Genomic DNA, 15,032 nt, shown 5'->3' with positions numbered 1-15,032 from the left:
TATATATATTGAGCACCTGTTCACTTTTAATTATGTTGTGTTTACTGTACATCCATATCATAGGTCTTGCATTTTTCTTGGAGTGAAGCCGACTCATTTTCACTGTAATCAAATGTAGCTGCGGATACAAATAAAATTAATTGATTGAACAACAGTCAGTTTTCCAATCAGCACAGTCGATCATTTTCAAATCTCTAAAAAAGACTACATGAATACTGTATATTTACAAATGTGTTTTTGGGTATATTAAAAGTTTTGTTCTTGTTTTATTTGTTAAATCAGTTTTAGAACATCAAAACTTTTGCATTTTTTAAAATTTATTCTTATTTAATTTTGTGCTGAGTGTTGCTCCATGTGGAAGATGTATTATTAGTGCACACAGGGTGTAACTTTAGGTCTACCATTAGGGGATTATGCTCTCTGCATTTATTTATTGAATGATACTTTTGTAAAACAATTCAGGATATTTAGGGTTTAAATACATTGTAATGCTTTTATTGTAATTCCTGTTTTCTCTGCAACTTTTCTGTTCCACATCAGTTCAACAATTAAGAAAAGGCTGGCATTTTTCTCCATATTTCTCTAACAGTAACAAATATTTTTACATTTTTAGGATGTATTAAACAGCATACCTAAATTTCTTCGCATTTTCCAAGAATATGAATGTACTTCTAGGAAAAATGACAACACATGATTCAACAAAAACCAGAGTTGTAAAGTAACTAAGTACAAATACTTCTTTACTGCACTTAAGTAGAATTTTTGGGTATCTGTACTTTACTTGAGTAATTATTTTTCAGCCTACATTTTACTTCTACTTCTTACATTTTCACACAATTATCTGTACTTTCTACTCACTACACTTTTTAAAAAAAGGCAAGAAGTAGAAAGTCGTTACTTTTATTTCATTTTTGCTTGTTTTCATTCCAGCTTGTTGAAAAAAATGAAAACTATCCATAAACTGAGCCTCCTAGGCAGAGTGAATTTAACTGTGGTTGAATGAGAAGTATAAATATATAAAATTCTGATACCATATTAGTTTGTACATAAACAAATCATGTCACATTTCAGCAGGACATAATTTTTAAAATAAAAGGAATGTACTTCAGAAGTATTTGTATTTCATGAATTGTATTATTACATTTGGCTGCAGCACTCAGATGGATTTTCATTTTGTGGAAAAGGTTTTTGCAGCCTTGATATATGGATATAAATTGAAACAGCTGAATTTAACATCAATTATTTTAAAACAACATAGTTATTTCTGCATTTTTTGGGGGGAGATCACCTCCTAATAAATGTTATTACAGAAAATCTAACTGCTCATTTTCAAATCAATACTTTTACTTTTGATACTTATGTACAAAAAATATCAGATACTTTGAGACTTTTACTCAAGTAYTGTTCCTAAAGGAGACTAACTTTTATCAAAGTAATTTTTTGGTAAGATACTTGTACTTTTACTCAAGTATCACTTTGTGGTACTTRGTACACACTGAAAAAAACAGCCCTAATGTGACAAGAGCAGCAAGAGCAGACTAAAACCTTGCATGTCAGTTTTACCACCAAACTTTACCATGTGCACTTCTACAAAGAACCTCAAATGTGAAGTTTTTGCCAAAAAATGCCTATCAAGCTAAAAAAAAAAAAAAAACCTGCTGTGGTTGGAGCTGAGATTCATTCACAACACACACTCAGAAAGCAACATTTTGCTCTTTATGAATTTTCTAATAATGTTATTTTCCAGTTTTGACCAAAACGGCAGCAACACAATTTTTCTGATTTAGGATCTTTCCTAAAACTCTGTAAAAAACAGGCATTTATTTAAATAATTAAATAATTTATATCCCAGGGCTTGTGTGAAAAGACCCCTCAGGAGTCACGGAGGTGCGGACAAATGGTGCGTAAAAGCACTTTGCGCGCGTCCCGTTTCCTCTGATCGTATTTCAAAATTAAAGCACAGAAATGTTTGTGTTCCAGTCTGACATAAAAACTTGTCTGATTCAGATTTTACATGTTTGTGTCTCCCTTCATTTCATTCATCTCTTTTAAACTCACGCTCACAGACGTAATAAAAAACAGCAGCAGCAGCTTTATGAGGCTGAAGTCAAACCGGAAGTGAAAATGTCCAACTTGACGTTTCTTTTCCATCTGTGCCCTCAGCGTCTCCGTGATGCTGAGCAGGCGGGTGGGGCATTCTGTGCCGTGCCGTGCCGTGATGTAGGAGGACAAACGGAGCTGACAGAGAAGGAAGCAGCGCAAACGACTGGTTTTAGATAAAACTGTTTCAACCCAACGATTCGACGAACACGATGGATGTGTTCAGCAGACAGATTTAAAGCGTCGGACATTGTGCTTGTGTCCTGCAGAGGAGTGTGGAGCAGTGTTCGGTTCGGACCCGGAGGACCTGGTGTTTTTGGTGTTTAGTGGAGCATCATGGCGTGGCCCTGTATCAGCAGGGCTTGCTGCATGGCGCGCTTCTGGAACCAGCTGGACAAGGCTGACATCGCCGTGCCTTTGGTCTTCACCAAGTACACGGACGCCTCGGAGCTGCAGCACATCCAGCTGCAGCCGCCGCTGCACGCGCCCCAGGCCCGGGTCGCCATAGAAACGCAGCCCTCTCGCGCGGAGACCTCCGCCGCCAAGGCGGCGCGCGGGCCGCGCAGGTGCGTCTCCGAGGAGCGCGTGTGCAGCTCGGTGATGCGCGAGGACTTTAAGCACTGGAGAGTGCGACCCGAGCCGAGCTGTAAGCCCAAGAACCAATACCATGAGCCGGAGACACCGTTTAACAGCGAGACTCAGTACCAGAAGGACTTCAAGCCCTGGCCCATCCCGAAAAGGTACGATCACCCGTGGATACCCAAACCCCTGTCGGTCCCCTCTGTGGACCAGCGGCCTCCTGACAGGTCCAGGCACGCGAAGCGGCACGCGGCGGACTCCGAATGCGGTGTGGAGAAGAGCGCCATCGCCGACAAGGTGCAGGAGAAAGACCTCCTYCAGGGCCAGGAGAGGAAGAAGCGCTCCGGGGGGCAGGAGGGAGAGAAGAAGGTGGTCCTGAAGGTGGAGGGAGAAGGCAGGGGGAGGGCGGCCGCGGATGCTCTGAACAGACAGATCAAAGAAGAAATCAGTGCTGGCAGCTCATCATACAAGTCAGTTCTTTACACACTTTACATTTCCTGATGGAGTTCTTATCGTCCACCACCTCATGTCAGAGTTTTAATCATTTTGTCTTAAGAAATAACACAATTATATTATCAAGATGACACTTTTAAAATATGTGTTGTGAATCTATGTCTCCATCATCAAATTTCAGTTGACTGTATATATTTTTCTAAGGACAGTTAACTAGATTGACTCCAAGGTTAATCAGTTGTAGATGAACATCCAATGATTATTTCCTGAGAGTTTCATTAATATCATATTGTAATCTATGAAATATTCTATTTTTATTTTACTTTTCTTACTTTTTTTTTTACTATTTAGGGTTTACAAAAATCAATCAGGTTTTTCCTGTACAACAATTTATGCCAACACACACATTTATCATATTTTTTCAACAAACTGTATCTTTAACACTCCCTTAAATATACAAACTTTACTATCCATTTTAACACCGATCTCAAGATTACTCCACAGTCGTTTTCCTTAAATCGAAGTACTTCTTTCCTTTAAACTAGTTCAAAATTACATTTTTAAAATAAATCTCGTTTCCTTTAAGGTTATAGCAACAAATTTTGACTGGATGTGTGAGTAACTAATATTATAATCAACTAAATCATAAAATGTTGATAATTTCAACTGATAAAATAATGTATTTGTTGAGTGGCTGTAATGTTTTCTAGTAATGATTCTTACCGTTCGTTTTTGTGAAATAAAAATAGGATTTGTAATTGTTTTACATGCTTTTTCCCAGACTTCTATACTTACAGTGGTTTGCAAAAGTATTCATACCCCTTGAACTTTTCCATATTTTGTCACATTACAACCACAAACATAAATATATTTCACTGGAATTTAATGTGAAAGACCAACACAAAGTGGTATACAATTGTGAAGTGGAAGCAAAATTTTACATGAATCAAAACATTTTTTACAAATAAAAAACTGAAAAGGCGATGTGCAAAATTATTCAGCCCCCCTGAGTCAATACTTTGTGGAGCCACCTTTTGCTGCAATTACAGCTGCAAGTCTTTTAGGGTATGTCTCCACCAGCTTTGCACATCTAGTGACTGCAATTCTTGCCCATTCCTCCTTGCAAAACAGCTCAAGCTCAGTCAGATTGGATGGAGAGCGTTTGTGAACAGCAGTTTTGAGATCTTGCCACAAATTCTCAATTGGGTTTAGGTCTGGACTTTGACTGGGCCATTCTAACACATGAATATTCTTTTTTTTAAACCACTCCATTGTAGCTTTGGCTTTGTGTTTAGGGTCGTTGTCCTGCTGGAAGGTGAACCTCCGCCCCAGTCTCAAATCTTTTGCTGACTCCAACAGGTTTTCTTCCAAGATTGCCCTGTATTTGGCTCCATCCATCTTCCCATCAACTTTGACCAACTTCCCGGTCCCTGCTGAAGAGAAGCACCCCCAGAGCATGATGCTGCCACCACCATATTTGACAGTGGGGATGGTGTTTTCAGAGTGATGTGCAGTGTTCTTTCTCCGCCACACATAGCGTTTTGCATTGTGGCCAAAAAGTTCAATTTTGGTCTCGTCTGACCAAAGCACCTTCTTCCACATGTTTGCTGTGTCCTCAACATGGCTTCTGGCAAACTGCAAACGGGACTTCTTATGGTTTTCTTTTAACAATGGCTTTCTCCTTGCCACTCTTCCATAAAGACCACATTTGTGTAGTGCACGACTAATTGTTGTCCTGTGGACAGTTTCCCCCACCTGAGCTGTGGCTCTCTGCATTTCATCCAGAGTCACCATGGGCCTCTTGGCTGCCTCTCTGATCAGTGATCTCCTTGTTCGGCCTGTAAGTTTAGGTGGACGGCCTTGTCTTGGCAGGTTTACTGTGGTGCCATACTCTTTCCATTTCCGGATGATGGATTGAACAGTGCTCGGTGAGATGTTCAAAGRTTGGGAAATCTTTTTATAACCTAAGCCTGCTTTAAACTTCTCCAAAACCATATTCCTAACCTGTCTGGTGTGTTCTTTGGACTTCATGATGCTGTTTGCTCCCCAATATTCTCTTAACCAACATCTGAGGCCGTCACGGAGCAGCTGTATTTGTACTGAGATTAGATTACACACAGGTGGACCCTTTTGAGTCATTAGCAGTCATCAGGCAACTTCTGAATGCAATTGGTTGCACTCAGGGAAAAGGGGGCTGAATAATTTTGCACGTCGCACTTTTCAATTTTTTATTTGTAAAAAATGTTTTGATTCATGTAAAATTTTGCTTCCACTTCACAATTGTATACCACTTTGTGTTGGTCTTTCACATTAAATTCCAGTGAAATATATTTATGTTTGTGGTTGTAATGTGACAAAATATGGAAAAGTTCAAGGGGTATGAATACTTTTGCAAACCACTGTAAATGTGGAACAATCATTGCATTACACAGTATATACAGAGCTTTATCATTCAATAACTCTTTTACCTCATACTGCAAAGCTATTGGTTTAGCTATTTTATTTTTAAATAATTTATGAGATTTTCATGTCAGGTTTTCATCAGTGAAAACATTCAAAATCTTTACCTCACTGACTCTATATCTCAACACCATCAACTGTAAATGGAACCTCAGTACTTTTCTTTCTGTTACCAAATATCATGTAGTTTGATTTATGTTGAAACCAAGTTTGTATCTTCCTAAATTCTGCATCATCTCCAATATCAATCAATATTTTCTCCAGAATAAAAAAGGGATGTGTCATCAGACAACAGAACAGCTTTGACACACTGACTAAATCATTCACATACAAAATAAATAACTTTGGTCCAAGCACAGAACCCTGAGGAACTCTACAACTAATATTACACATTACTGATCTTATTATTTTACCTGTAGAAAATAGTTTCCTATTATTCAAATAAATAGTCACCCACTGTAATGCTTATCCTCTACTACCATAAGAATGTTATGGTTTATAGTGGTTTATAGTGTAGAACAGGGCTAATTCTGCCCGCCAATTGGTTCATTCAGCTTTTAAGCCCAAACCCCCAGTATTCTACTTTAATTACTGCAAGTTGTTTTAGTTAAACATAGACATATGTGGTCTCTACAGAAACATCAGAATCTTGGCTAGAAGCTGGTGAAACATTTCTATGAACACTCAAGACAYTTACAGTTAAAACTACAAGTAGTTGAAGATAAAACTATGAAAGTGAAAATAAAATTGGTTTAACATCTGGAAATATTGTTGAAAATGATAAGTTGCATTTATATGTAAATGGCTCAATAAAAAAAACTCCTTATATCCTTTATAAACATCATGTCCATATTTCCATTTATTTGTTTATAAGATTGATGGCTGTAGCAGCCACCTTGAATCAGTTTGAATCCCATCAGTTGTAGATGTACAGTACACCCAATGATTACTTTCAGTAAGTTTTATTAAAATCCATCCAGTGGTTCATGAGATATTTTGGTAACAGACAGTCACACAAACATATTATTGCTTGACTTTCACCTTTGTAAATGTTGTTTAAATAAAATACATTGACGTACAGTCACTAGACGAGTCCTTAATACAATAAATATATTCTCAGGTGTAAAGTTACAGACATTGAAAGTGTCAATAAAAATCCACTTAATTTGTTCTTCCTTATTTACCTAAAATGATCATATTCATCACCTTGAAAATAAATGAACACCTTTTTATCTGAATCAAAAAGAAGCTGAAGACTAAAATATGTATTATAATTCACTTGTATGGAAAGGGAAAGAAAAAAATGTTATATTTTCTCCTGCAATGCTGAACTAAGTTGGAGTTCTTRATACATAAACTGCGGTAGTTCTTCCATGTTGCGTGAAATTGTTCCATGACAGTGGGTTTAGATCTCCTACACTGAATCAGTTCAGTTGGAAACAGTTGCTAATGTTTTGGTCTGTGACGCTGCTCTCTGTACCAATGGTTCCAGAGAATGGTAAAAAATGGTGGTTGGATGAACATTCAACCATGCTCAGCCACTGCTGCTGCTGCTGCTGCTGAAAAGATTGTCTTTATGTCTTACAACTGTAAGAATGTCTGAAAATATGCATGATTATTATAAAAACAGTTTTAAACTTCATTGTTATAKGAGTATGCAAGGTCTGCAGATTCCAACCATGCATGCATCACTGTCCACAATTATTCTAGAAACCTTTGGGGCATGTAAGACCTTTTGGACACAAGGGGCATAACGTGCATAACTTGTTAGAAAAGAAGAAAAATAATTGTGGTTTCAGTTATATCTTTTGTTAAAATTCAACAAAATTGTTGATTTCAAACTGCAGAGGTGAACTCCAAGGTAGAAAAGAGCTTTTCCTGCAACATTTGCTAATTTCTATTGCCACTAATAATGCATTTTGTCTGAATCGTGTGGTACTTCTTTGACACACGGGATTTTATTTGGCATTGGTGCACTGGAGCAAAAATCTGGAGAGAGTCATCCTGTAAGCTTAGCAGAAAGCAACAGGGTTCTCACTGAAAAATTGGGAAAAGGCAGCAAGCTCGTTTTGGAAATGATCGCTTTTATTCTAAGGCATTTAATTTATATAAGACCTGGCATTGTAACTTTTATGTGCTCTTACGATATTGTTTGTTGTAATTTATTATGTATTTTAGTAATTTTGTATTGTTTATAGATTGCTGTGCAGCCATTGGCTGTTTTTAAAGCGCTTTATAAATAAAATTTGACATTGGCATTGACATCTTAGGAGAGACACATTGCAGGCACTATTTTTGAATTAAGTTTTTGCATCACAGCTGCTTGTTTAGGTGTATATAATAATATCTTTTATTATATGGTACAAAAATGGTTTTGTTACATGTTGGAAAATGTTGCATTAAACCTAGAATTAAACTGCTTCAATCATAATGTGCAAATATACAGTAGCTTCACTGTTTGATTGTCGTAGGCTTAAAATACTGTAAATCTGGGGTTTAGTTTAGAAAATGTACAACTATGGATATGAAATTTAGCTAGTATTAATAATAAATTTACAACAAAAACTTTCTTACTTTGAGTTTTACGTAAAAAAAAAAGGCCAAATAGTGTAGTTTTAGAATTAAATGGTGTAGGTCCATATCAAAATTTCTATTCATAACAAAAATGTGACTTTCCAGAATAACTGTGTTGTGGAAAATATTTCTTTGACAAAGACAAGAACTGCACATACAGTATGAGCTGCCCCTAAAAAGATGAGTGATGTTTTCCTCAGAGTTGTGGCAGAATCAACACGTTGGGTCAATGTTTGATCGATTCCTGGAGATTATTGACAGGATATGAATCTTTGGGCACACTTCAATCTTTTTTTTAGGTAACAACCAAATACTCATGACTGTACCTTCCTCTACAACCAGGGAAAACCAATGGAAAAACAAAATACCATCCAATGATACCATGATACAGATAATTGTTGAAAATACTGCCCAACACCATGACACACACCAGGTTTCTGAACACAAAGCCTGTTGTGATGCATGGGGGYAAAGGCTACATTCTGCTGTTCTTCCTAGTTAATAAATACAGCTAACACTTCAGTTGTTTGAATCTGTAAATCATTTTTCACCAAAAGTCTCCCACTCACTTTTCTTCCTCTGCCAACCCACTGCATTATGTTTAAAAAGTTGTGTTTGCATAAGAATAACTTGAGTAACAATAGCTGCTGTTTGAGTCATTCTTCATGTTTGTTTCTTGCAACTAACTGCTGCAAGACAAAGACCATCCTTCATCTCGTCACTGTCATGTGCATCATTTGTGATGTGAGTCAACTAACTGAAGGCATCTGAAAAGCAGAGATATGAAATAATTAAAGAAATCGTTCTGCAGCAAGTGTGACAGAAGGGCAGGTTCACTGAGTTTAGAGGGACTGGGGGGAGGGGAATTTGTTATTTATAATTTCTCACAGCAGCAAAGTTTCGGAGCTTCATCTTTTGCTTCTTTTCGTGTTTCTCTGGGGACCACGTGAAACCCTAACTCTATACATGCTTTACATGCTGGCTTTATTTTAATCTGCCTAGAAAGTCTGCAAAGCCTTGTGTTTTATCTGGAATCCAAGGCATTGATTGCAGATGAGCTCATTCTGCTTCATTTCAGGTGGTGGAACCTCAGTTTCACCACCTTTTCATGGTGTACACTGCTGCCCAATAACCACTGAAGACAGGCAGGGAGTGTGATGATTCCTGTCCTGTTGAGCTTTATTTTCATGTCTGTTTCTGATTATGTTTAACTTATTTTCTTGGTGCCCAATTTGTTTCTTTGTCCTGTGGTTTTCCCTGTTACCAGTCCATTTACCCAGTGTTTTCCTACAGGTTGCCACACTCAGTTAGACCTGTTCTCCATTTCTTTAGTCACAGCTGCAGCCTCTCTTCTCATTAGTCCCAGTCTTTTCTTGTCCCTCAGCTTCACCTCACTCATCAATTGAGTTCATGCCATGTTCAGTTGTCCTCCAAGTCATCTTTTATGTTTTGTTAGCGAAATCTTTTGTTTGTTATCTGAGCTCATCGTGTCAGTCTGCATTCCTGGGGTCATCATCCACTAATGGTTATCAAACATATCCAGACATCGACTGAAAAGGTTCATATCTGTCCATCCCTAAGTAAAACTATTTTTATTGAACAAACCAAACGTGTGGCAGCAAGCTTACAACAAACTCAGGAGGATCACAAAGAGCATGAGGAGAATCACAGGGATATGAAGAAAACTGGACCATGACATTAGAACTAATAATGCAATAAATTTATAGATCTGGGCTGAAGAGAAAGTGGAAAAACCTGGACTGAATACTGACTGGGAACAGACTGAGCACAACAGGCTGACTGAGAGGAGCAGGAACTGACACTCGAGGAGTTGCTGATGGCCCAAAGTTTTTTTTTACAATATAACTAAACACATAAATCACACCAGCTTATCCATGCTAGTCGCTAGTCTCTCCAATGCTAACAAATGGTTAGTCTCCTTCTCATTTGCCAGCACAGGCCTCTCAGTGACCGGGGCCAGATGCTCAGTTAGTGGTGCAGACCTATCATTAATCAGATCAATAGCTGGTGAATAGATATAACCTCCTGCTACAATGTAGCAACCACTGGTTACACAAATGTCTTAATTTTGGCCCTCATTCTGCACCATATACCTATGCAAACTTTTATAACAACTTTGTTAAACATGGGCAACAATTTGATTTGATTTGATTCCTTTATTGTCGATGTACAGAGCACAATGAAATCAAATTACATTTAAGAACAATATAAACAAACCTAGTAACTATGATACTATTTTTATTCGTTTTTGATTATTATYATTTTAACGCAATTACTATGGTGAAAATATTCCATTAGCAATTTATTTGCATTTAAACTGATGTCAGGAAATCATCTGGGGAACCTCACTTAATGTTTCATGACTCACAAAGGGGTCCTGGCCCCCTTTGGGAACCACTGATCTAGATATACCCAATAATAAAACATAAAAGACAAAACAGGTACCTTTAAAAGAAAACTGAGGCTTATCTCAGTAATATTTGTCTTCTAATGGGAATAAAATTTCAGCCACAACTGAACAGAGTTCTAGACATGAGAGGTACTTGCTGTATTATATGACCAGAAGAGGAAAGAAAAAAGAACATATGTATGGATTCTCCTGTCTTAATAAAAGCCATTTAACTGTATGAGTGGTATGATAAAAATGTTATGGTTTTAAACTGTGGTAAACAAATATAGTCACCATATAATGCCTAATGAATGGATGAAACAGATGTACTGCGTTAGCTACTTTTTAATAAATATGTTATGTAGTATTTTCCCCAGAAGATAGTGTGTGATGTTATTGTATCAGTTCTGAGCACTTCTTGGAAGAGCTTGTTTATGTAACTGATGTAATCTCATCTGAATGAATCACATTGGATTTTATTAATTTCAGAAGGAAACATTTTTCAGATTTAATCCCTGAGCTGGATGAATTTTAGCCGTAAAGTTAGCTCTGTTGTAACGCTGGCCTCTGTCTTTATATGAAATTTGAAATTTGCATCGGAGTCACTGTATGAGTGATACAGTAYCACAATAATTTACTGTTTCCACTGCGCTTCTTTCTGAGACACCATGGAGGAGTTGGTAGATTAAAAATAGAAAGAAGGGAATGGCACCAGTGACCCACAATAAATGGTGTTCATCTCTGACCACTGCTGGTCTAAAATTAGAGAGTGAATCAGAATGAGAGAAAGAGTGTGCAGATCTCACAGCTTTACAGTGTGAGTGGTAACAGTGTCACACAGTGGGAAAAAGCTGTGGTGAAACTACAACTTTCGAACGACTTTGGTCATTTTCACATTATTGTTCTTCACAGTTTTATACAGACTTGTTTTTTTTGAGAAGAACAGAAAGAGCAATGTGAAATCTGTCATTCATATGAGACTGGACAGTAATTATAGTGATTTCTATCAACGAATCCCTTCAAAAATCACGGTTTTATATTAATGATATGCTATATCATTTAAAAAAATTGAATTAAAGTATTGTATCGATGTAGCAGGACTGGAAGAACAGGTAAAAATCTCACTTTTCTGCATTTGACATCATTAAGCAGTCTGTCTTGTGCTTTTGAAGGTTTAACAGCTTTGGTGTTATTAAAGGAATAGTTTGGATTAGGTTTGTGCAGTTAATCTAATTTGTAGTCTTGATTTTGGTTTATGTACCAAACAAACACAAAAAATTCACAATCGACAATAAAACAATTACTATTCAAATATTCTGCCATATTCCATTTTGCGAGCTTTAATATCGTAGCTGTTATAAATAACGTTTTGAACAAACTCAGTTTGGAGAAAGTTTAATTCTGACTGGACTGATGAGCTAACAGTCAGTCCAAATGTAGTCCAAGTAGAGCAGCTTCAATCTTCAAAACTTTATAGCTGTTACAGGATGGGACAGTAGGTGGTTTATGGTGGACAAAAATACTAATTTTTGGTGTTTTAAGCAGTTATGTCAGTTTTCTCCCAGGAACAGTTATTGTCATAAAGTAACAGGAGTTTGTTCCAAGTAAATTTAAATCTAAAATGAGGTGAAAAATTCAGCACGACTCATTTACTGTCACTGAATGATCCCTAGCTGCTATTTTTCTCACTTCTGAAAAATAAACACGCTGCAGTTTTCTAGATGAGMCTGGGAAGAGGTGGGTTTTCTGGGAGGGAGGGGAAATGAGCTACATGTTTGATGAAGTTGGGAAAGCTAAACTCCCGGTGAACTAAATATAGATGGATAATGTTAGAGGCAGCGGTACCTGTATGTTTCTCCCCTCTTGGGTTTGTTGCTGCTGAGCTCCTGCAGCTGGTTGCACTCTGTCCTCTGATGAGCAGAGCTGGGTGTGGAGCTGACAGTGCCACTTGGCCATTTGGGACAGCTTGTGAGTTGGTGACTAGTATCTGTTTGGCCTGTGGACTACTTGTGTGCTGCAGTTAATAGGTCCTGGCTTGCTGGTTCCCCTCTTCTACTGGATGAGTTTTGGGCACCTCCCTAGTTGTACAAAAGGACTCTTGTGTTTTTGTTGTGGTGAACTAGTGGTTCTTTGTTTTCCCTTTCTTGTTTGATTAGTACACCTACACTTCTTATAACAAAAATTATTATAAGGAATTCACGGGTTCGTCTGTTTAAGAAAACAGACAGACTTTAGTCAGTGAATTCAAGTTGATCTAGCAATAAACAAGATTTATTTATGGAATCAAAATAAATCACTAATATACAGCTTATTGTGGATAATCAAATGTTGTTAAGAGTTTTAACATCAAAACAATCAGTACGTGTCCGCACTAATTAATTGTCAATATGACAGCTTTAAAAGAAACAGCAGAACTTCAGGTTTTAGGTCTTAATAAACCAGATGTTTTCAGGTATATTAAACTTAGATGGCAATGCAAAAGTTAAGAAATAGAAGGAAAGGAGGATGTTAGCCTTAACCTTTTATCTTATCAATATGTGAGAAACCAGTAAAAGCACTTGCGTCTCTCTGTCGCATCAGCCGGGCGCCGGTACGCTTGTCAAAATATTCAGCCTCTACCTGGAGGTGTCTTCACTGTCAGGGTCAAGCATTTAGGAAGTATTCYCTCAGGTCAGCAAGAAACTCCGGTCAGGTTCCTTACTTCCAGTAAAACTTCCAGTGTTTTGATTTTTCAGCGTCTCCAACATCTCCAACAGAGAGTCAAATTCGATTCGGACTTCTCTTCAAAATAAAAGACTTCTCAATAAAAGTTTTACAAAAATGAATGGAGCATCAACGCTGGATGTTTTGGTCACGATTAATGGTATTGTGAATCTGTGGCAAAAGATTTGCTCATTAGCGCTTGAGGCCAAATCTCATTGCTGAATGCTGATTTTCCTGGAGAGGGAAAAACAGCTTATCTTCGTTGGGGTGAAGATGGTGTCTGTCCTTTGATGTGTTTTAGTTGGAGTCACACTGGCCTTTGACCCTGTGGGTCCAGGTGCCCTTTATACCCTCTCAAGTTGCATCTCTTCATTGCTCGGTTTCTTTTATTTGCTGCTGCCCACAAACGCACACATCTAGACTGTCAAGGGGACACCTAACAGATAATAAAAATGATAAAAGGACTGTACTTATATAGCATCTTTCTACCTAACCAGGATATTCAAAGCTCTTCACACTACAATCTGTCTCCTCATTTATCCATTCACACAGCACTCTATTAGGTCTCTACAAAGCTAACATGTACAACCAGCTATGGAGACTAATCAGTGCCAATCACATTCATATACTGATGGGACACATCAGAGGCATTGGGGATGAAGTGTCTTGCCCAAGGACACAACAACTGAGACAGCTGGATATGGGATCAAACCGGCGACCTTCCGGTTCCAGGACGACTCCCCTAACCACTCTGCTACAGCCACCCCAACATAGTTGTGGAATTTTTTTAACGAGACAGAAATGTGTGATTCAAAGAATAAACTCACTTTGTAGAATAGTTGTCTGAGTTTGTTTATTGCAATAAACAGGAACACAGAAAATGACACAGATCAGGACAGACTTGTAAGAAAATTCGTATTCAATAAACTGAAGTCGATATTAGAAACACAATTGTTAAATAAAATGATTTGTAGAAGGAATTAAACCTTACAACACCAGAACTCTGGATCTGAGTGTGGTTTACTGTCGCTGAAGCTGACAGGAAACCAACACTGGCCGGAAAAACAGAAAGTTCATGTATTTAAACACCTTCTTCAATGCCTGCGTTCGCCCCCTACTGACCTACGTCTGAATCACAGGCATTCAGACAAAATCCTCAGCTAATGCCATCCCAACYTTTATGTGTTGTCACAGATATTTCGGACATGTAACTGAACCCTATCACGTGTCAAGGCAGATGAGCAGACCAGCAAGGAAACTCACAGGAAACCAAGTCAAACTATTAACAATGTTTATTTTACAGGTGTGGGGAAAGAATGTGCAGGGGTCCAATCTGAGGAGGAGGAGATCGACAGGTGAGTATCCAAGTCTTGTAGATTATAGAATACAGGTTGTTGGTAAAACTTGCGTTTGCTTACTTTCAGTGACAAGATGAGGGAGCTTGGGTCCAGATGGAGCTGAACGTGTGGTGAGGAATGACACAGGTGAGTATTTACATTTGATGGCATTGGAGACAGTGAGGCAGGGGATCCAGGTAACACCGAGGCTTCCAGGCTTTCACAGGCAGTACTCAGGGTCAGGCTCAGGAGGGTTTCACTAGAGGATAGGAAAATACAAATTAACCAAGTCAGGCTCAAGAGATCATTCACAGGCCGAGAAACGTTACCAATAGTAGACGTTGCTTCAGCGTTGAGGAGGTGTCTGCAACTGCCTTTTAAAGGGTGGAAGATGGGAACCATCACAGGTGGAGCTG

General features: G+C 38.1%; 1 protein-coding gene across 3 annotated transcripts in view; it reads left to right on the top strand.

Annotated features, from left to right (window-relative positions):
* Positions 1-2,026: 2,026 nt before the first annotated feature.
* map6a (microtubule-associated protein 6a) overlaps positions 2,027-15,032 on the top strand; it is a 29,315-nt gene continuing 16,309 nt past the window's right edge. Inside the window, exon 1 of one of the 3 annotated variants that reach the window (XM_014007919.1) lies at positions 2,027-3,149. In XM_014007919.1, the coding sequence (XP_013863373.1) occupies positions 2,437-3,149 (713 nt within the window). In that variant the 5' untranslated portion in view covers positions 2,027-2,436. The remainder of the gene's footprint in view (positions 3,150-15,032) is intronic. The other 2 variants (XM_014007920.1, XM_014007921.1) reach the window with 2 other exon arrangements.

Source organism: Austrofundulus limnaeus, unplaced genomic scaffold (assembly GCF_001266775.1).
Source record: "Austrofundulus limnaeus strain Quisiro unplaced genomic scaffold, Austrofundulus_limnaeus-1.0 Scaffold45, whole genome shotgun sequence".
In the NCBI taxonomy this organism is placed as follows: Eukaryota; Metazoa; Chordata; class Actinopteri; order Cyprinodontiformes; family Rivulidae; genus Austrofundulus; species Austrofundulus limnaeus.
Note: the sequence above shows the minus strand (reverse complement) of the source record. Positions and strands in the feature narration are given on the sequence as shown.